This window comes from Capra hircus, chromosome 18 (assembly GCF_001704415.2).
Source record: "Capra hircus breed San Clemente chromosome 18, ASM170441v1, whole genome shotgun sequence".
Taxonomy (NCBI): domain Eukaryota; kingdom Metazoa; phylum Chordata; class Mammalia; order Artiodactyla; family Bovidae; genus Capra; species Capra hircus.
This window is the reverse complement of record NC_030825.1, coordinates 46510187-46533231: the sequence shown is the minus strand read 5'-3', so window position 1 is coordinate 46533231 and position 23045 is coordinate 46510187. Positions and strand designations below refer to the sequence as shown.

Sequence of the window (23045 nt, the reverse complement as noted above, 5' to 3'; positions counted from 1 at the left end):
TTACATTAATATCACATAACAGCAAAGAACTATCTAAGAGATGAGTCTTTCTAGATGCAGACCTCCATTAACAAACTGGGATTTAACATTTTTTGAAATATCTTTTTCCCCCTAGAGTTACCCTCATTTTTATCAAATATAACCAAATTAAGGCTAGTTTGTTTGCAAAACAGGTCTGTTCTCACTAATTTTGGTCTGATGATTTTTATAACCATAATTGATTATAGACTTTTTATTTTGCTGAAACATGTATAGAGTCTCAGACTGACCTTTTAAAATAAAACAGGGCTGGGAAACTCACACCAAAGGCTTATCACAGATTTTGCCTAACAAATCTAGGTGAATTCTTCCCTTTTTAAGGTCTCAAAAACTTCTTGAGATTTTTGAACCCATGGAGATAATCTTCCTAACTCATCTGATAAACTTACTGGAAACCTAAGAATTTCCAATTTTTAGAGGAGCCAGAGAGAAAATATAATTGTTTTGTTTATAACGTTTAATTTTACCAAAGTATTGTCATAATTAGTTTGAGAGGAAGGTTTTCCTACTCCCTGAAAACATAAGATTCAAACCCGTAATTTTTCAGATAGAAACCATGAAAGTTATAAGCATATTCGCTGGTTCATTCAGTCCTTTTGTTAACTTTTGTGTAATCATCAGGTTTTCCATTAGAATACTAGGACATATCAGAATGTTAAGAACTCCATATAATTTCTAGGATATCTGTATTAGTAATTTTACCATACACTATAACATGAGTGGATTTATTACTCATTTGATAATCTTTTTCATGTAATTTAACCAACCAAATAAACAAAGTTTAATATCTCTCTTTGGGATGTTTCAGGGGCCCTCTGAAGCACCCTAAAGTTAGCTAGAGGTCAAAGGAACTTCAAAAGAATTCGATTTAGGAAGTTTTATCAGAAAGATCCATTAAAAGCGTTTAAACATTTGGTCAGATTTAGTCAATGTTGATGGTGTATCATTTAGCTTGTGGATATGTCACAATGGATGTAAATACCAAGGCTCAAGGTCTAGTGAAAGTCAGCTGTGCCATCTTGGACCTAATTGGCTCTAACCAGTTTTCTTATGGCTGTGTCATTCCTAACAAAATCAATTTTGTAATCCATTTTAGAAAATCCTGATCATGCATAACTCTTTTTAGTATTTTTCATACTTTTTTTTTTTTTTTTTTACTGCAAACACACTTCCTACTTTCCTTTAGCAACCAAGAACTACTTTTATATTAGCATTTTATAGATTGGTGAGCATAAATACCAGTGATAATTTCTAAAACCCTTGCTTTCTTAGAACATTTTAGGATGGCACCAAACATTATTCATTTATAGTCCCAAATCTCTTTAGTTTCTCTGTAAAAGGAAATCAGTGTTTAGTAGTAAATGTTTCAAAATCTTATTTTATTTGGAAATGACCTAACTATTCAATAGACTTCCAACACTTAGCACACTTAGCACACCCCTTAGAAATTTAAGTTATACCAATCTGGAGAGACTATTTTAGACAGATATTTCTAAAGAATAATTATTAATAGAGTTATATAAAAGCTCATATCTCATTTACATTTTTTAGAAGTTTCTTCACTCGAGGTAATTTCCTTGTTGACAAACCTGTAACAGATATAATATTTAACTCATATTAAATCTAGTACAATGAAAATATCTACTTAATGTTAATTACTCTATGATAATGTCTATATTAGATAGGTCAACAAACAAACATTAATATCAGGTATTTAATACTGAATATTTCCCAGTTCACATGAACCTCGAATTTATTGTTTAATTTAGAATTATTGATTTGTAAGCGCTTACCTTTTCTTAAGCCAAATAGAGCTTATTTACAAATTAACCTCAAAAATATTACCCAGAGACAAAGACATACCAAGACATATTTAGACAGAAACAGTGCAAGATCTAGCTTCACCTTCTACGTTTAGTCATGAATTAGATATTACAATATAAAATTTACTAGTTTATAAAAAAGTTAAATAAAAAATTTAAAGTCTTTTCCCCCTTTTCCTGTCTCAGGAGTTAGAGATGGTCTAGATAAGTGTTCCTGAGAGCCCTGGTTTCAAGGCACAGGAAAAGAAAATCAAGTTCTAACAAAGCAGGTCTAAACCAAATGGTGGCCAGACAAAGCAAAATGGCCATCAAAAATCACAACACAGAACAGAGTTAAAACATACACATATAAACCTGGCAGTCCTCATCAGACACTCCCTTAAATACAAGAATACAGTCTCTCAGAAAATCTCCTATAGAGACACAGAACTTCAGATCCAAGTACTAACATCAAAGATTTCAAAGGGAGGAAAGGAAGCCAGGTTGAAAAGAAGGGGGAGGAGGCAGGAGAGGGTGAAAGGGGTGGCCTTACAGATGTCTCCTGCCACCTACAGATACCCAGGCATTATGGGACTTTACCTTGGGCCTCCAGAGAACTCGGCCCTACCAGAAATCAGACCAGACCAGAACTAGAATTCGAGTTCTCTGCCAAGAGGAGGTGATCAGTCTCCAATCCGCAGCTCAGGCTGAGGGCCCTTCCTGCGTCCAGGACCAGGGGACTAGAAAGGATAGGAAGGGTTAAGGACAGGAAAGAGAGAGGGAAGGGGAGAGAGGTCAATTAAGTCTCTTGTTCCTTACCCGGTCGGGGCACTCTGGCCAGTTGTCCACGTCAGGAGGAGACCAGGGACAAAAGTTGCGGCCGCTGGGTCTGGTCCATTGGCAGGCAAGCTGGCCCCTGAGTACCCCGAGTGGTCAGGATGTCAGTCCCAAATCCCACCTGAGTCGCCATTTGTTGTAGGAAGGGGGACCACTTCCAGGGCCCGAAACTGGGCTCTTGTCTAACACTCAGAAATGAATTGTCCGAGGAGACACATGTGCTGACAAAGCAAGAGATTTTATTGGGAAAGGGCACCCAAGTGGACAGCAGTAGGGTAAGGGAACCCAGGAGAACTGCTCAGCCGTGTGGCTCGCAGTCTCCGGTGTTATGGTGATGGGATTAGTTTCCGGGTGGTCTTTGGCCAATCATTCTAATTCAGTCTTTCCCGGTGGCGCATGCATAGCTCAGCCAAGATGGATGCTAGCTGAGAGGGATTCTGGGAAGTGGACGGACTCACGGTGTCTCCTTTAGACCTTTCCTGAACTCTTCCGGTTGGTGGTGGCTTATTAGTTCCGTATTCCTTATCAGGATCTCCTGTCATAAAACAACTCATGCAAATAGTTACTATGGTGCCGGGCCAGAGTGGGCGGTTTCAATCAGTATGCTTCCCCTAACATTAGTACACAAAGAACTCGTATATTAGATATTATCTTCATTATTTAAAGTGAATCTAGGTCCCAGGGAGCCTGTGGGATCAAGAGACCGGCCTACACCCACACAGGCACGTGTGGGTCTCATATTACAGACTTCTGAGGGCAGGCTGCACTTGGCCCCAGACAGTTCCAGAGGTCTGGAGACGGCCCTTTAAGGAGGAAAAGCTCGCCGCGTCTCCCGGCCAAAGTCAAGGACTAGCCGCAAGGTCCGCTCTTGTGCCCAGCCCGCCTCCCTCCCGCTCCTCCCTGCCGCCCCTGACCCGCCCTGCCGGATGCAGGAAAACACTGTCCAGGAGGCTACGCCGGTGCGTCACCGGCTGGCGCTGGGCCAATGACAGCCCGGAAGACTGTCCTTTCTTCCGGTGGGGGAGGTGGGGGCCGGAATTTCCTGCGTTTCTGCCCAGCTAGTCATTTCACCGGGCTGGGTCGGTGCGCCCCGAGGCTTGGGTCGCGGGCTGGGGGTGGGGCTGGGCGGGTACCGCTTCCCAGGCGGTTTTCCGGAACGGAAGTGGGAAGGACTGGGAGGCCAGGACCCTTCTCTGCGCCTCTGAACTATTAGTGACCCCCCAGGAACGCGGTGTCCGTCAGGGTCCTGCGGCGCCGCGCGCTCTCCAGGCACCCGGCCCCGGGCGTACTTGACCCCGAGGAGACTGAAGTCCCACCTCACCCGGGGCCAGGGGCCGTGGCGCTACGCTGAGCCCGCGACACCCGCCTCGGTGACCCGTCTCTGAGGGCGCCTGCGTCCAGGGGCTGCAATGGCTGCGGCGGCGCTGATGGACACGGCGCAGGTTAGTGGATGGGCTTCAGGCCCGCAGCCGCTCAGCCCTTCATCCTCACGTACTCGCAGTCGGGGGATCAAAGATGGGCCTTGCTTTACGACTTGACGTCTTTTTCATCTCTCTGCTTTTGAGTCTGGGGTCCTGAGGGTTTGAGAGGGAGCGAGTGGTCACTTCCAGCCTCGGGTCCTGAATCCAGGACAGGGATCATAGAGAGCGGGTCCCGTTTCTGAACTCTAGTGGATGAGGTGGGAAACGGTTTCCTAGGCAATAGGAACCAAAGGTGTGCAAGTACAGAATGGAGCTGGGAGTGTTCAGAGAGCAGGTGGGCTGAAGTCAGCCTGGAATGGCCGGCTGAGAAGCCTGGCGTCTATTCTGAGAGTGTTCGGAGCCACAGAAGCCACAGAGCAGAGGAGGAAGGTGATGTGACTTACATCCTAACAGGGTCACCTGGATGCCAAGTGGAAAAACTGACTGGGCTGAGGGTGAAGGTGGGGAGAGCAATCAGTAGCTGCTGCAATACTGCTGGCCAGGTGAGGAGGGCAGGTGATTGCAGGTAGAAGAAGCGATTGGATTCTGGATAGGTCTTCTAAGTGAGGCTGACCAGATTTTCTGAGGTGGAAACTGAGAAAGAAAAGCAGCGACTCGATGGATTTGGATTTTGGCAGCTGGAAGGATGGATGAACCATCAACTGAGAAGGGAACTTGTTTGTAGGAGGAATTTTCACTGGAAATAGCAGAAGTTACATTTGGGCCATGTTCTGATGTTCCAGGGACCCCTGAGTGGAGTTGAAGCTTGAGCAGCTAGACACACAGTTATGGTGTTTGGAGGAGGCTTAGTTTAGGTTAAGAGACACTGAATATATAAAGGGACATTGGCAGACTATGCGTAAAATAGAACTCTGACCCACAACCTGCAACAACCTGGCCAGGAAACAAACCCCCTTATTATACAATAAACAACCCAGGAAGCCATTTTGCTGTAAGTTAGACTTGCAGGAACTCAGATTGCTATCTCTAGTGACAATCCAGGAAGTTAAACAGTAATGTCTATAACAGTTGGCCTCAAATAACCAGGACTTAATAACTGACCACTGCTCTCGTTTTTGTTCCAACTTAAGACCAACCAGAAAGAGCCAAATATGCACCTCTAACTGATCACCTAGAATGCTCTGCTTCTAGTTAGTTTGCCTACAGCTTTCCCAGGCCAACAGGGCATACCTGAAGCCTTTCATTATTTTTTCCACTTATAAAGCTTTCCCATTCCTCGGCCCGCCTTTGAGTCTCTGCCAACATAGGTGGTTGGGAGATGGGGACTGACACATATGCACTATTGATACTATGTATAAAATTGATAACTAATGAGAATCTACTGTGTAGCACTGGGAACTCTACTCAGTGCTCTGTAGTGACCTAAATGGAAAGGCAATCCAAATAAGAGGGGATATATGTATACATATAGCTGATTTACTTTGTTGAATGGTAGAAACTAAACATTGTAAAGCAACTGTATGCCAATAAAATTATTTTTAATCAAAATATTTAAAAATAAAGGGAACACACATGAATTAAAAAATCAAAACTTTAAGTGGCTAACTCCCTTTCTATAACAAACTCAGAATAAATAGCCTTTTGCTTTCCTTGTTTGGTTGGTCTTTATTTTCATAGTGAGAAACACCAGGGACTTCCTTGGCAGTTCAGTGGTTAGGATTCCAGGCTTTCACTGCAAGGGGCATGGATTTGATTCCTGGTCTGGGAACTAAGATCGCACAAGCTGCACTGAGTGGTTAGTTGCTCAGTCATGTCATGCTTTTGCGACACCCATGAACCGTAGCCCACCAGACTCCTCTGTCCAGGGGATTTTTTTCCAGACAAAAATACTGGAGTGGGTTGCCATTTCCTCCTCCAGGGGCTCTTCCCAACCCAGAGATTGAACCCATGTCTCCTGTGTCTCCTGCATTGTAGGCTAATTCTTTACTGCTGTGCCATTGGCAAAACCCCTGTGGGGAAAAAAAAAGAAACATCCAAAATGTGGCATCTGGTGTATGGACAAGGGTGTAACTGTGTGTCTGATTTAGGAGGGTGGCAGTGACCTTAGGGAGAAGGAGGAAGGAAAGTGGAGCCTGAGAACTGGGCATCTTGCTTCGGTACTTTGGCTGGCTTGTTTGGCATCATAGAGAGAGAGTTAGTGTTTGTGGTAGTAGCTGGGTGGGGAGAGAGGGTCTGTATGTAAGGAAAAGTGTATCTGGCAGCTGGCCAAATTTTCCTGGGGGCGTAGATATGAAAGGAGGTCTGAGGCTTGATGATGATGGAAGTAATTTTTCAGTGAGGCCTGGGCTGGTGCTCATATGGCCATCTGCAATTTCACCAGGCCTTTGTGGACCCTTGAGGGAGCCATGGGATTTTCAGTCAGGCTGGAGAACCAAGGGGCAAATGGGGCAAGCTGGGAGAGCTATTGGTAGGAGGACCAGAGAGGTTGGCTTTGAATAAGTGATTGGTGAAGGGACAGAATGTGCCATACAGAGAAGCGAGGGGGTCTGCTGTAGTCCCGGGTAGCTTGGATTGAAGCCAGGATCATGGCCAGGTGGGGAGGCCTTCACCTCAAGGGTGGATGTTGTCCTCGGCATTGGGAATCATAGAAGGTCTGGGGCAGGTTGGGATTGTGGTTGTATTTGCCTAGAATTCTCTGGATGCTGTCAGGGAGGGGGAAATTTCTCCCTCTTCCTCTTGTTTGAGTTCTCGTGGCTGCACTAATAAAAATAATTAGCATAAGGCACATTAACAGGAGAAAAATACATTTTAATGTAAGTGAAGTCAGAAATGGGACCTAAAAAGTGGCCAACGTCAGCATCTTTTACTTATTAGACGAACAATACCTTTGTGAGTAATCAACTGGACAAAGGAACTTAGATTTTGGGTGCCCAATTATGAAGAATCTCAACAAAGTTTGGGCTTCAGGTAGTAAATTAAAGAAGTAACAAGGTTTATTTATATAGGTTTCTTGGTCCAAATTCTCTCCCTTTGGCAATAAAGGTGTGCTTTACCTCTAGATACAGGGGGTGCACTTTTAAATACTTTTCTTTCTTTCTTTTTTTTAAAAAATATTTTGGCCCAGTTTATTTTATGTATTTATTAATTTTTTTAACTTTTTGGCCATGTGTGACATGTGGGATCTTAGTTCCCTGACCAGGGGTCGAACCTGCGCCCCCTGCAGTGGAAGTGCAGAGTCTTAACTGTTGGACCTCCAGGGAGTGCACTTTTTACGTAGAAATTAATTTTCTGTTTTCAGGGAGACAGAAATGTGGGTCACAGTGTCCCTTTTGTGTTGGCTGTTTCTTCAGTAACTTTAATTCAAAATAATCAATAGGCCATTGAGGCACATTTTGGGGAGGCTTACGCTAGACCCTTGGAGAAGGCAATGGCACCCCATTCCAGTCCTCTTGCCTGGAAAATCCCATGGACAGAGGAGCCTGGTAGGCTGCAGTCCATGGGGTAGTAAAGAGTCGGACATGACTGAGCGACTTCACTTTCGCTTTACACTTTCATGCATTGGAAAAGGAAATGGCAACCCACTCCAGGGACAGCGGAGTCTGGCGTGCTGCCGTCGATGGGGTCGCACAAAGTCGGACACGACTGAAGTGACTTAACAGCTTAGCAGCAGCATGCTAGACCCCAGTAGTTCCCTCCTCTGGATCTTCCTGTGTGGAAACAGAACAGGTAAGAGGAGTCCTCCAGCTTATTGAGGGCTTCCTATGTGGTGCTAATGTTAAAGAATCCGCCTGCCAATGTAGGAGACATAAGAGAGGTGGGTTCAGTTGCTGGATGGGGAAGAGCCACTGGAGTAGAAAATGGCACTCCACACCAGTATTCTTGCCTTGAGAATTCCATGGACAGAGGAGACTGGCAGGCCATGGGATCACAAAGAGCTGGACAGGACTGAGTGTCTGAGCACTGGTTCATTGAAGATTGTTAGTTCTGAGAAGAGATCAGTTCAGGAAAACAATTATACCTCATTTCAGGAGGCAGTGATGCAGATGGGCTCCGGAAGCTAGGCCTATGGTACAAGCGATCAGGTAGTTAATGAGACATTTCTAGGAAAACAAAAGAAAACAAAGGGTTAATGTTTGGAGTCAATTATAAACCAGTTTCTGACATCAGGATGCAGTCAAGAAGATTTCTAGCTGTCAGGGTCGAAGCATCTTTTGCGGTTTGAAATGTCTCTGATGTCACCAGGTGTTCTTTCTAAGTGGCTCATACAGCAGCAAGCATGAGGATTGTTTAAATATGAGCTGTTGTGGCAGTTTCTCTGAAATTTCTATCAAGTCGTCTAGCTTCAATTTTCAAGGCATCAGGAAAAGGGCAATTTTAGTTCTCAGTGATTCCAAGTCAAAAGGGTGGGAGAAAATTGGAAACATTAAAGAGTTGTTGCCAGATATTGGATGGAATTAGAACACTTCAGGATCTAGTCCAGATTTCAGGTAAACAACAAAACCTCAATGAAACTGACAGTACTAAAATCATACATACAAGGGTTCAATTTAGAACCAGGGTTTAATCCCTGGTCAGGGAATTAAGATCCTGTAAGCTATGGTGCAGCTAAAAAGAAAAACAATGAAATAAAGTCAAATTCTTTCAAACTGTTTGGTCGTATCTGAGTCTGTGTGTATTTCTCAACTATGAGTTTCCAGTCAAAGGCCTTGATAAGATAACCAGTATTTCTAATTGTGTTCTATTTTAAGGAGAACAGAGTCTTATTGAACTTTTCCAAATGTAACTATATTGTGAAAAAAATAAGAATACTCATGAGAGATTCTGAATTCTGGAGCAGTCAGGTGGGGAGAAAAACATGTTTCATTTTTGCTTACAAAGGTATGCTGTGCCATGTTTAGTCACTTAGTCATGTCCGACTCTTTGCGACCCGTGGACTATAGCCAGCCAGGCTCCTCTTTCTGTGGGTATTCTCCTGGCAAAAATACTGGAGTGGGTTGCCATTTCCTTCTCCAGGGGATCTTCCCAACCCAGGGAGGAACCCAGGTCTCCCACATTTCAGGAGGATTCTTTACCATCTGAGCCACTAGGGAAGCCCAAGAATACTGGAGTGGGTAGCCTATCCCTTCTCCAGGGGAAATTTCTTACCCAGGAATAGAACCAGAATCTTCTGCACTGCAGGTGGATTCTTTACCAGCTGAGCTACCAAGAAGTCCAATTCACCAAACTGCTGTAAATCTTTTTAAAAGAATTCCTTGCATTTGGAAAACAAAAGATTAAAAAATCAATAATATTGTATTTTAAACAGTCATAAAAATTATAATCATATCCATCAGTTCATTCAATTCCGTGTAATTAATTCTTGTTCCGCTTTGTGTCTAGTTCTTCCATTAGTTCTATTGACTTTGCCTGATGATTAAGCGTGAGGGTAACAGTGATATTCCAAGGAGTTTGTGAGAATTTTGTTAAGGCTTGAATGATTTGCCCAGTGAGGTGGGTGCCTTGATCACTGGAGATTATGCAATATATACCCCAAAAAGAAAATACATTATAAAAAATTGTTTCTTTGCCCCTGTGATGTCATCAGTCTTGTAGCAAGGGAAGGCTTCAACCCATCTGGAAAGCATACATGAAATAATAACATTCTGATAAACCATACTTAGTGGCTGTTGAATGATGTCCAGCTGCAGGTGCTCAAAGGGTCCAGAGAGAAGAGGTCTGAGGCATCTGGGGCAAAAATAGTTTTTCCCAGGGTTATGGACCTGAAAGGTCAGACATCACTGATAGGCTGTTTTTTTGTTTTATAGAATTCTCCCTGCCAATGTCTATTTAAGTGCACCTTAAATGCATGATGGTGAGTGAAGGAGTGCAGGGGGAAAAATGAGATTTGCCAGGGAGCTGGGGAGAACTAAGTAGCCATCTTGGTTTGCCCATAGCCCTGACTGTTTAGTTGCAACTATTGTTTACCTATTTTAATTTCTCTTATTCGGTAACATACTGTTGCCTTGGTACAAGGATATCAGGATGGCAAAAGTGTGGCAAGAAGGGGTCAGGATTTTTGCAGAAGCAGAATGGATTTTGTTCACATGTGTCACAGTCTTTATAAACTCTGTTGCTACTGCCTTCACTTGAAGGTCAGTTAGGGCATTTCTCTGATACTTGGGTTCAATTCCTTTAGTCTGAGCCTCCATCTTGATGACAGATAACATTTTATGCCAGGACATATATGACTTCAGGAATTTCACCTAATTTCTGGAACACTTAGAACACATACCTATATAGACACAACATAAAGAAGATGATAACAGTTTCCACATAATTTAATGTATCAAATATAGCTGATTAATTTAGTATCTTTTTATAAGGAGAAAGAATAAATCTTTGAGGTATTTTCGAGGGCCCCCAAGCTATCTCATCTCTCAAAGTCCTAAATCAAAAAGATTTCATTTACAATTTGATTTGAGGGAAGTTTGTCAAAAATATTTTTTTAAATTGGACTTTGTCAAATAGATCTTCATAGCAATGCTTCGTTATCCATTCAGTGAAACTAACAATTAAAACCTTTGGCAAATATAGATGGTTATGTAGTTCTGAGCAAAATTTAGCTCTTTTAATAGCAGTAGGACTAGATTTACTCAATGAATAAAAGAACTGATAAAGACAACAGAAAGTAAGTAAGTATTTTGACAAGACAGAGGATCTCTGGTGTTTTCCTAAGTATATTATTTAAAGGTAAAGAAAAGCCTCTCATAATCTCTTATTATCAAAAACAGACCAACAGGAAAACAAAAACTTTGTTCTTTTAATAGAAAACCAAATTCCAATTTTTACTGCTTTACTTTGATATTAAAACTTACTTGCTTAACTAAATCAATTCCAATCTTATTCAATCATGACCACATACAAAATTCCTTTCTAAAGACTCCTTTATGCACAATCCTACAGAATTTAATTTTAGTTTATCCCTTGTTTTCTTTCCCATTTAGAACAAACAAGCTTTAGGACAAAATTACTTTCATTTTCCTTAACAAAAACATCTCCACACCTTATTTTTTCTCTTCCCAAAACACATTCTGTTTCTATTATTGTATCTGGCAGCTTTAACCACATATTTAATTGGAATCCTCAATCCTTTGAAATCTTATTTTTTTAGTGAAAATAAAGAAGTAAACAGTTGTAAACTTTATTAACATTTTGTGGCTTGGCAAATTTATAAGTACATTGTATAATTTCTAGAAACATATGTTATTTCATAGTACAGTCTTTCAATAAAGCGCAAGATATATTCACCAGAGCCAAAAATACTTAATCTCTCTGTAATGAGAGGCCAAAAGTACATATAAACTTAGACATTAGCAATTAATGTTTCAGTACTTTATCTTACTTGGAAATGATCTAGGCATCCAACAAATTCCCATCACTTAATTTAACATAGTGAAACATAGGGTATAACTTACCAAATGGATTTATGGAGTTATTTAAGTGGACATACTGTAACACAATTATTGTTTAAAAATCTACCTAAAAACTGATCACATTTACATCTATTTTATATATTTATTTTTATTTATTTTTCCTGCCAAGTTGCATGGTTTACAGGATCTTAGTTCCCTGATCAAGGATCAGCCTGGGCCATGGCAACAAATCTTAATGATGGGGCTGCCAGGGAATTCCCTAATTTATTTGTTTTTAACAATCATACTTAGATTACTCATAAAAATTTCATGAGACTTTAAAGTAATCATTATCCTAAGTTTGTTTGTTTCTTTGGTGACAAACTTTGCAACAGAGACAATGAGCCCATTTGACTAATAAACCCAGGTAGAAAAAAAGTTGTTTATATACATTACATTTAATGTTAAATCTGAGATATTAATTTAATCAACAAGTTTAAAAGTAGCTCTTATTTACTAAAGATTATCCTAAATATATGAACTCGAAAGATTTTTTTATTACATATTTGAGAATTTTTATGAAAGTGCTTATTTTTATAAGCCAATTAAATAAAGGTCTTTTACAAATTAATTTTGGCAGTGCCATCAGAGGTGGCATACACATATGGACACAGACAGACACAGCCAGGGAACTCGTTTCTCTCATTTTAAAACTTTAATCATGAATCAAGTACAACATAAAACTTAAGCATGTGTGCTCAGCCTATCAGTCATGTCTGACTCTGCAACTCCACGGACTGGGGCCTGCCAGGTTCCTCTGTCCATGGAGTTTTCCAGGCAAGAATACTGAAAAGGGTTACCATTTCTTACTCCAGGGGATCTTCTCAATCCAGGGATCAAACCCAAGAGACTCTTGAGTCTCCTGCATTGGCAGGTGAATTCTTTACCACTGCACCACTGGGGAAGCATATAAAATTTGCTAGTTTATAAGTAACAGTTGGAATAAGTTAGATTATTTGCTCGGATTTTGTCCTTCGAGGAGAAGACAAATAAGATATGTATTTGCCCTTGGCAAACAATTTTAAGGAGGCTGTGACTTAGAGTTTCAACAAGAGAGGCTTTTTAGCAGTTGGTGTTTTAAAAAGTCTCTCTCTTTTCAATTTCAAGTTTTACTGATTGAGCTAATCCAGGCTCAGGCTCAGTGGGCTGTGTTTACATTCAAAAGACATGATAAGGTTTATAACTTGAAGAGACAGAAAAAGAAAATATGCTTTCTCCTAGGAGTTTTGGAGTATCTTTGTCTATTATCACATGCCTTTGGGAAATTATTAGGGGCCCTGCATTTCAGACCCAGAGCTCAACTGGTATCTCTGCCTACCTGCCTGTGGGCATTGCTGTGGGCTGACACAGCAGTCATAGAAGGGTCTGAGATCTCCTCTGTGTTGGGGAGCTGGGGAGGAGGGTGAACAGTGAACAGAGAGGGAGTCCTGAGGAAAAAAGCTGATCATGGAATGAACTGTCCCCATCATCATGGCAGGGCTATGTGACCTTTGAGGACGTGACCATTTACTTCTCCCCAGAGGAGTGGGGACTCCTTGATGAGGCTCAGAGACTCCTGTACTGTGATGTGATGCTGGAGAACTTTGCACTGATCGCCTCCCTTGGTAAGGCTTTTACACCCACCCAGGTGTCCTGAGCTCATCTCTGCCCATTCCCTTTTCCCAAGAGGTGGTTCTTTCCTTCCCACAGCTGGGCTGTGGGCACTGCTTCCTCCCCTCCCCCTGCCTTTGTTTTTTGGGCTATGCTGGATCTTCGGTGAAATGTGCAGGCTTCTCTAGTTGCAGTGAGTGGATTTCTCTAGTTGTGGTGTGCAGTATGTGGGTTCTTAGTTCCCCGACCAAGAACTGAACCCAAGTCCCCTGCATTGGGAAGTAGATTCTTAACCACTGGATCACCAGGGAAGTCCCCCCACCTCTTCAGGTATATGTGCTATGGGTCCAGGGCTGAGCTGTGTGCAGGGTCCCATGCTCTCCTCAAGCAGCCTCAACACCTACTGTCTCGAAGCCTGGTGGGGAAGGGTCCTGGAAGGAGGAGTCTTGCAGTCAGCCCAGCAGATCCCGTCTGACTTAGCCACTGATCTCATGGGTGATTGTTCAGATCTCTGACAGTTCTGTTTGGCTCCTTTGCTCTAGCTAACATTGCCTAAGGCCTGACTGCCAGGAATTCTAGGCACTGACGTGGTCACTGTTTGCATGACCACTGGGATGTTCCTGCCAGATCTCCCTTGTGTGTTCCTTTTGTAATTATGTTTCTTTTCCTGTGTTCTATTGTGGGATAATTCACCTGGGCAAGTGCTGGTCCCTTACCTGCCCATCTTCCCCCTAGGACTTGCATCTTTCAGGTCTCACATAGTTGCCCAGCTGGAGATGGGGGAAGAGCCCTGGGTGCCTGACCGAGTGGATATGACTTCAGCCATGGCAAGAGGGATGTATAGAGGGCTTGGCTCAGGTAAGTGTGGGTGGGGGAGCATGTGACATCACTACTGTCTTCAAATCATACCTGCTACTTGTGTTCTTCATTCTTTTGGTTCCAAGCCAATGGGCTTATATCTCTTCTACCTTGCCTTTCTTATTTCTGGTATGTTGACCACTGGTCATTTCTTCTCTGATTGGAGCCTCTGTCTGTGCCCCTCACTGTTTCCACAGCTCCCTCTGCAGCACTCTTCAGCATGGGTCTGCATTTCATGTGTCATGAGATGTGCACATTCCTCTGATAGTTCTTGAACACTAGTCAGCCAGTTGCAATCAGGATTTCCCAGAACTGGACATACCCTTCTGCACAGCCCTCACAGGTTATCAGTAGCTGGAGCCCCCAAGAAAAGCCTTTGTTAAGAACAGAGCTGAAGACCTGCCTTTCCATCTGACACTGTGCCCATCTTTGTGTCCTGGCTCCTGGTATCAGTTCAGTTCAGTTCAGTTCAGTCACTCAGTCGTGTCCGACTCTTTGTGACCCCATGAATTGCAGCATGCCAGGCCTCCCTGTCCATCACCAACTCCCAGAGTTCACTCAAACCCACATCCATCAAGTCGGTGATGCCATCCAGCCATCTCATCCTCTGTTGTCCCCTTCTCCTCCTGCCCCCAATCCCTCCCAGCATCAGAGTCTTTTCCAATGAGTCAACTCTTCTCATGAGGTGGCCAAAGTACTGGAGTTTTGGCTTTAGCATCATTCCTTCCAAAGAACACCCAGGGCTGATCTCCTTCAGAAAGGACTGGTTGGATCTTCTTGCAGTCCAAGGGACTCTCAACAGTCTTCTCCAACACCACAGTTCAAAAGCATCAATTCTTCGGCGCTCAGCTTTCTTCACAGTCCAACTCTCACATCCATACATGACCACTGGAAAAACCATAGCCTTGACTAAACTGACCTTTGTTGGCAAAGTAATGTCTCTGCTTTTGAATATGCTATCTAGGTTGGCCATAACTTTTCTTCCAAGGAGTAAGCGTCTTTTAATTTCATGGCTGCAATCACCATCTGCAGTGATTTTGGAGCCCCCCAAAATAAAGTCTGACACTGTTTCCACTGTTTCCCCACCTATTTCCCATGAAGTGATGGGACCAGATGCCATGATCTTAGTTTTCTGAATGTTGAGCTTTAAGCCAACTTTTTCACTCTCCTCTTTCAATTTCATCAAGAGGCTTTTTAATTCCTCTTCACTTTCTGCCATAAGGGTGGTGTCATCTGCATATCTGAGGTTATTGATATTTTTCCCGGCAATCTTGATTCCAGCTTGTGCTTCTCCCAGCCCAGCGTTTCTCATGATGTACTCTGCATAGAAGTTAAATAAGCAGGGTGACAATATACAGCTTTGACGTACTCCTTTTCCTACTTGGAACCAGTCTGTTGTTCCATGTCCAGTTCTAACTATTGCTTCCTGACCTGCATACAGGTGTCTCAAGAGGCAGGTCAGGTGGTCTGCTATTCCCATCTCTCTCAATATTTTCCACAGTTTATTGTGATCCACACAGTCAAAGGCTTTGGCATTGTCAATAAAGCAGAAATAGATGTTTTTCTGGAACTCTCTTGCTTTTTCCATGATCCAGCGGATGTTGGCAATTTGATATCTGGTTCCTCTGCCTTTTCTAAAACCAGCTTGAACATCTGGAAGTTCACAGTTCATGTATTGCTGAAGCCTGGCTTGGAGAATTTTGAGCATTACTTTACTAGCGTGTGAGATGAGTGCATTTGTGCGGTAGTTTGAGCATTCTTTGGCATTGCCTTTCTTCAGGATTGGAATGAAAACTGACCTTTTCCAGTCCTGTGGCCACTGCTGAGTTTTCCAAATTTGCTGGCATATTGAGTGCAGCACTTTCACAGCATCATCCAGGATTTGAAATAGCTCAACTGGAATTCCATCACCTCCACTAGCTTTGTTCATAGTGATGCTTTCTAAGGCCCACTTGACTTCACATTCCAGGATGTCTGGCTCTAGGTGAGTGATCTCACCATCGTGATTATCTTGGTCGTGAAGACTTTTTTGTACAGTTCTTCTGTGTATTCTTGCCAACTCTTCTTAATATCTTGTGCTTCTGTTAGGTCCATATAATTTATGTCCTTTATCAAGCCCATCTTTGCATGAAATGTTCCCTTGGTATCTCGAATTTTCTTGAAGAGATCTCTAGTCTTTCCCATTCTGTTGTTTTCCTCTATTTCTTTGCATTGATCACTGAGGAAGGCTTTCTTATCTCTTCTTGCTATTCTTTGGAACTCTGAATTCAGATGCTTAAATCTTTCCTTTTCTCCTTTGCTTTTTGCTTCTCTTCTTTTCACAGCTATTCGTAAGGCCTCCCCAGACAGCCATTTTGCTTTTTTGCGTTTCTTTTCCATGGGGATGGTCTTGATCCCTGTCTCCTGTACAGTGTCACTAACCTCCATCCATAGTTCATCAGGCGCTCTATCTATCAGATCTAGTCCCTTAAATCTATTTCTCACTTCTACTGTATAATCATAAGGGATTTGATTTAGGTCATACCTGAATGGTCTAGTGGTTTTCTCTACTTTCTACAATTCAAGTCTGAATTTGGCAATAAGGAGTTTATGATCTGAGCCACAGTCAGCTCCCGGTCTTGTTTTTGCTGGCTGTATAGAGCTTCTCCATTTTTGGCTACAAAGAATATAATCAGTCTGATTTTGGTAGTGATCATCTGGTGATATCCATGTGTAGAGTCTTCTCTTGTGTTGTTGGAAGAGGATGTTTGCTATGACCAATGTGTTCTCTTGGCAAAACTCTATTAGCCTTTGCCCTGCATCATTCTGTATTCCAAGGCCAAATCTGCCAGTTACTCCAGGTGTTTCTTGACTTCCTACTTTTGCATTCCAGTCTCCTATAATGAAAAGGACATCTTTTTTGAGTGCTAGTTCTAAAAGGTCTCATAGGTCTTCATAGAACCGTTCAACTTCATCTTCTTCAGTGTTACTGGTTGGGGCATAGACTTGGATTACTGTGATATTGAATGGTTTGCCTTGGAGATGAACAGAGATCATTCTGTCGTTTTTGAGATTGCATCCAAGTACTGCATTTTGGACTCTTTTGTTGACCATGATGGCTACTTCATTTCTTCTAAGGGATTCCTGCCCACAGTAGTAGATATAATGGTCATCTGAATTAAATTCACCCATTCCAGTCCGTTTTAGTTTGCTGATTCCTAGAATGTCAACGTTCACTCTTGCCATCTCCTATTTGACCACTTCCAATTTGCCTTGATTCATGGACCTGACATTCCAGGTTCCTATGCAATATTCCTCTTTATAGCATTGGACTTTGCTTCTATCACCAGTCACATCCACAACTGGGCATTGTTTTTGCTTTGGCTCCATCCCTTCATTCTTTCTGGAGTTAATTTCTCCACTGATGTCCAGTATCATATTGGGCACCTACTGACCTGGGAAGTTCCTCTTTCAGTATCCTATTATTTTGCCTTTTCATCCTGTTCATGGGGTTCTCAAGGCAAGAATACTGAAGTGGTTTGCCATTCCCTTCTCCAGTGGACCACATTCTGTCAGACCTATCCACCATGACCCACCCGTCTTGGGTGGCCCAATGGGGCATGGCTTTTTTTCACTGAGTTAAACAAGGCTGTGGTACTAGTGTGATTAGATTGACTAGTTTTTCTGTAATTATGGTTTCAGTGTGTCTGCCTTCTGATGCCCTCTTGCAACACCTACTGTTTTACTTGGGTTTCTCTTACCTTGGACGTGGGGTATCTCTTCATGGCTGCTCCAGCAAAGCGCAGCCACTGCTCCTTATCTTGGATGAGGGGTATCTCCTCACCACTGCCCGTCCTGACCTTCAATGTGGAGTAGCTCCTCTAGGCACTCCTGCACCCACGCAGCCACCGCTCATTGGATGTGGGGTTGCTCCTCTCGGCCGCCACCCCTGACCTTGGGCTTCTGGTATGGCCTCCCTTATTTCATGAGCTTACCAGGCACAGTACTGCTGGGAAGACCATTCCTTATCTTGACCTTAGGCCTCTAATCTTGCCAATAGTCCCATTGACTCATTCCTGTGTCAGACTTGCATTTGTAATTGGATTGTTTCCTTCCATGAAAATTAACATGAATATCACCAGCATTTCTCTACTTTCAGATTTTTACTGTGGAACAGAGGGTGAGAAATCACCTGCTGAGCTCAGTGTTTCTGTAGAAGTGTCACAGAACATGAAATCCAAGGCAGTTCCATCCACCCCGAAGGGCTACCCCTGTAACCTGTGTGGCCTACACTTGAAAGACATTCTATATCTGGCTGAACATCAGGCAACACATTCCAAGAAGAAACCACACATGCGTGAGGCACATAGGAAAGAGTTCAAGTTCAATGCTGACTTTCACCAGCCACAGATGCAGCAGAATGTGGACAAGTCTGTTGGAAGGAATGAAGGCAGGGCCTTGCTTGTGAAGAGCTTCAGATATGACACATCAAAGAAATCTTTCACATTCAAGGAGGATGGGAAGGCCTCTGTGGCCAGATGTGGTTTTCGGCAGCATCAGGTCACTACCAGTGTGGGGGAGCCAGAGCAGAGCTCTGAAAGTGTGGTGGATTTTCCTACTGTGCAACTCCATAAGAAGTACAGTAAATCTGAGAATGCTCTCAGTGACAAACTTTCGCTTGTTCAGCAGAGAACCCACACTGGAGAAAGGTCTTATGAGTGCAACAAATGTGGGATATTCTTCAGCTATGCTGCTGGCCTCTTTCAACACCAGAGAGATCATAATCGAGGAAAGCCTTATGAGTGTGACGAATGTGGGAAATTCTTCAGCCAGCACTCCAGTCTCATCAAACATCAGAGAGTTCACACTGGTGAAAGTCCTCACGTGTGCAGCGAGTGTGGCAAATTCTTTAGTCGAAGTTCTAATCTTATTCAACATAAGAGGGTTCACACTGGAGAAAAGCCTTATGAATGCAGTGAGTGTGGGAAGTTCTTCAGGCAACGCTCGAACCTTATTCATCATAAGAGGGTTCATACTGGTAAAAGTGCTCATGAGTGCAGTGAGTGTGGAAAATCCTTCAACTGCAACTCCAGCCTAATTAAACACTGGAGAGTTCACACTGGAGAAAAACCTTACAAGTGCAATGAATGTGGGAAATTCTTCAGCCGCTTTGATGGACTTGTTCAACATCAGATAGTTCATTCAGGTGAACGACCGTACAGATGCAACGTATGTGGGAAAGCCTTCCGCCGGAGCTCTGACCTCATGAATCATCAGCGAGTCCACACTGGTGAAAGACCTTATGAGTGCGGTGAATGTGGGAAAACCTTCAGACGAAGTTCTAATCTGAGGCAGCACCGGAAAGTTCATAAACCAGATAAGCCATATAAATGCAATGAATGTGGAAAAGCCTTCAGCCAAAGGTCTACTCTCATCCAGCATCAGAAAATTCACGCTAGAGAAAAGAGTACAGAGGATGTTCTCCCTCCTTCTTCAGCACAACAGCACCTCCTAGAGATGAACTCTGAGAGTGGTCTATATGAAGGAGCTGTCAGCCAGAAGTTAAACCTTGTTCATCCAAATATCTACACTGGAGAGATTCCCAATGGATGCTAAATAAATTGGAAGCTTTCTGGAGAAAGGCTACATTTTCTGATCCCAAATTTTGTCAGAGTTTTTGTCACTGATAGTGTCTGTGGTAAAAGTCATCTCAGCTCTACCCACTGGCAGGTCTCCAGAGTGTGTGCCAGCCACTTCCTGTTCTCAGGGAAGACAGACCTCTGTTTCCTCTTTCAAGAGGGAATTGTGAGTAGCCTGAGGCCATAGGAAGATGTTTTCCCTTCCGCTGTGACTGCTTTAGCTGTGATTATGACCCATCTTTGCCATGAAGACCTGATCTGGGTCCTATTGGCAGCTTACAGAGGTTTCCCTTTTCCAAAGACATTGTTGATCTTATATGATGCTCATGATGGATTCATCCAGTTTCTACATTATCCATCCTTGACTTTACATTGCTCTGGTTTGGGTGATAGGGGCCTTATTGATAAAATCACCTTTAATCTCCTGTATTCTGATAACTGTGTGGAGTGAGTTGAGAACAGAATGAAGGTCTTCCAAACCGAACAAGTCTCCAAATTTATTGCCTCAGTGAAGAGTGGGATGACAGAGTACAGTTCTCAGTCCAGAGTTGGCCTCATTTGTGTTGTTACCTGAGGTCTCCTAGGGAAGATTGTAGGGCTTGGTGGGCCTAATGTTGTGACCTGAAGGGCATGAATTTTTTTAGATCAGAGATTACCTTGAGGAAGGGGAGGTTGAGCAATTGCCAGTGCATCTGGAAACAGCCTGATTTAGGCCCCCTTTTCCCCAAGGATGCCTCCTATTCCTTAGCACTGTCTAGTAGACGTTGTCTACCTGGCATCTGCCAAGGAGTCATATGCCTTTGATGTCTAAAATCCAGTATAAGTCACCTACTGTAAGACTTACTGGGTCCAATTGGCAGATTAGAGGGAATGTATCTGTTATAAAAGTACATCCACAAATGTTCCCTTAAATGTAACAATGCAGGATTCAGGACTTACAGAAATTCTCAGGACCTCCAAACCTCTGTCCTATGACTAAGGCCACTGGTAGAGGAAATCAGCTAAAGGTTTTGTGGATTATTGCAGGCTGTCTGCATTATTCATGTCAAAACCAGTGTTGTGTTGGCAGAGAAATGGGGACTAAGAGAAGGTATATCTTGTAAGCCAGGGAGGAGGCATTTGCGACCTAGCCAACCATTTTTGGTGTCAACACATGAGGAGAGAGGGAGTAGAGTCAAGTTTAAGAGTCAAATCTTAAATTTTCTAAAATGAGTGGGAGAGTGTCGGGAGCCGCACTAGGCATTATGACAAAATGGAGGCATGGCCCTAAACCCCTCCCTTTTTTCTGTAGGCACGGACCTGGAATGAAGGAGTTAGGCTTTGTGATTCTGACTTGTTTTTTCCTTTTCTCGGCTGAGTTGACTAAAGAGAATATTAAGGTGTTTATTGTTTTTGAGAGGAGCATGAGAAGGTATAAAGCCTTCTGCAGCTGTGCTCAAAGAATAATTCATAAAGTTAACCACTGACATTTGTTCAAGGACTTTTACAAAAGACTGTTCCAGGGTGAGCACAGAGGCCACAGCTTGAGGCCATGGGAGGGATTGCTATCTGAAGCCCATTTGTGAGGAAAGTGTTTATGGCAAAGGAGTTTGCTGAATTTAGGGCTTAGGAATAATAAAAATAGAAGCTAAAGATTTAAGGATCGATGTAACGTTAGCATATTTTACCATAGCTTATAGAAATTAGGGACTTTAGAGATATTTATAGCTAGAAGCCCTTTCAAAGAAATAGTGAGCTTAGGATACTAGGGGCAAACAGGACTTAGAAAGATAAGAAATAAACCGAGGAATGTGGTATGCAGCCTAGACATTAGCATGAGTTACAGTGTATTCACAAGGACACATGAGAAAAAGTAGATAAGAGAATCGCTGAGGAAGGAACTCCTTTTGAGGGGCAACAATGATTTTTGGAGAAAAATAAATCTGGGTCAATGAGAACTAAAAATATCAACACCCTGACCTAATGCTTTTGTAAAAGTATAAAAGAGAATCATAAGCTTGAAATAAACAGGCAGTCCAAGAAAACTGAGAGGCTGCCTCAGTTTCTCGCCAACACTGCTCACCCCTTCAGGTTGAATTTCTGGCTGCTAGAGCTGGACTCCAGAGCCCGAAGAGGGACACTGAAAGGTAAGTAATTTGAGATTGTAACGCGGGGCAGTTAGGATTGTACCTGTGGGTGGCCGGCACCCCTCTGCAGTTTAGGCAGGGTGAGGAGGGTACAGAATGAATAAGAATATTCTCTAGGAGAATGGGTTTCTCTACATCTAAGAATAGACAAATGTTTATTGAAATATTACTTCACATGCTAGCCCATAGAGAGAGGCATTAAAGAAAGCACAGGAAGACTGTCTAAATTTCTACATTTATACTTTGCATGGGCCAGAAAGGGTTCCTGTATATGTTTTTGCTCCGTGGAATATGATTAGAAATGTCTTGGACCCTCGTCATGAGGCTGTTAGACAGCCTATGGGGGAGGCTATAGTGGTTGGTGGTGGGTCTCCACCTTCTGCGCAGATCATATTTTCTGCCATTGATGAATAAAAGGAGGGAGACTGTGCTCTACCTCCTGAGGAAGGAGAGGGCTTACAGGATGCTGTGGCCAGGTGCCCTGGCGAGCCCTCTTCCACTCTGCACAAACCTTTAAAAACTTATCCACTACTTTCTGATTTAAGGCAATCTCCGTTTATGCCTCCCAGGCCCAGGAGTTCCCCACTTTGCCTCTAAAGCCTCCCAAAGCGTTGCCTAAGGCTGAGGAAGATAAAACATTTTTTGAACAAAGGAGCTTTTAAAGCAGATGCGTGCAAAAACCCCCTCAGGGGGGCCTCACCCAGGCTAGGAAAGAAGCAGACCGATAAGGGGACTTGGCAACAATATTAACCCCTTGTGCCCATTACTCTGATTCCAATACCTGAGGGCATTGTAGGACTTGTGCTGGGGTATAGCTCGCTTTGTTTTCAAGGAATTTCGGTGGTGTCTGGTGTAGTAGATTCTGATTATATTGGGGAAATTAAAGTTTTGATCTCACCGCCTACCAAAACTGTGCAAATTAATAAAGGTCAAAGAGTAACACAGCTTTTGCTTTTACCTTATTATCAGATAGGAAAAAACTTGACTTCTCAAGCTAGGGGCCCCAGAGGATTTGGATCTAATGATCCAGCCTTTTGGGTGCAGGAAATTACAGCTTCAAGGCCTTTGAAAGATCTTTTAATTCAAGGGAATAAAATGTCAGGGCTGTTAGATTCTGGAGCAGACATCTCTTGCATTGCTGGAAAAGATTGGCCCTCGTCCTGGCCGACACACTTGACCAGTGCCGGCCTAGTAGGAATAGGGTCAGTGCCGGCCTAGTAGGAATAGGGTCAGTGCTCTCAGTTGCTAAGAGCTCACAAATTTTAACCTGGTCATATGAGAAGGGGGCACAAGGCACCTTTTG

At 43.0% G+C, this 23045-nt stretch overlaps 1 protein-coding gene across 3 annotated transcripts; it reads left to right on the top strand.

Annotated features, from left to right (window-relative positions):
- On the top strand, positions 3733–19640 carry ZNF792 (zinc finger protein 792). Of its 3 annotated transcripts, none has more exons than XM_018063333.1 (4): positions 3733–4120; positions 13028–13154; positions 13876–13998; positions 18137–19640. In XM_018063333.1, exons 1-4 carry the CDS (start codon positions 4088–4090, stop codon positions 19591–19593), a joined length of 1740 nt encoding a protein of 579 aa, XP_017918822.1. In that variant the 5' UTR covers positions 3733–4087; the 3' UTR covers positions 19594–19640. The 3 variants fall into 3 exon arrangements, with proteins under 3 accessions (XP_017918822.1, XP_017918825.1, XP_017918823.1); XM_018063334.1 differs by lacking the exon at positions 3733–4120 and adding an exon at positions 7727–7825; XM_018063336.1 differs by lacking the exon at positions 13028–13154 and having other exon boundaries at positions 3735–4120.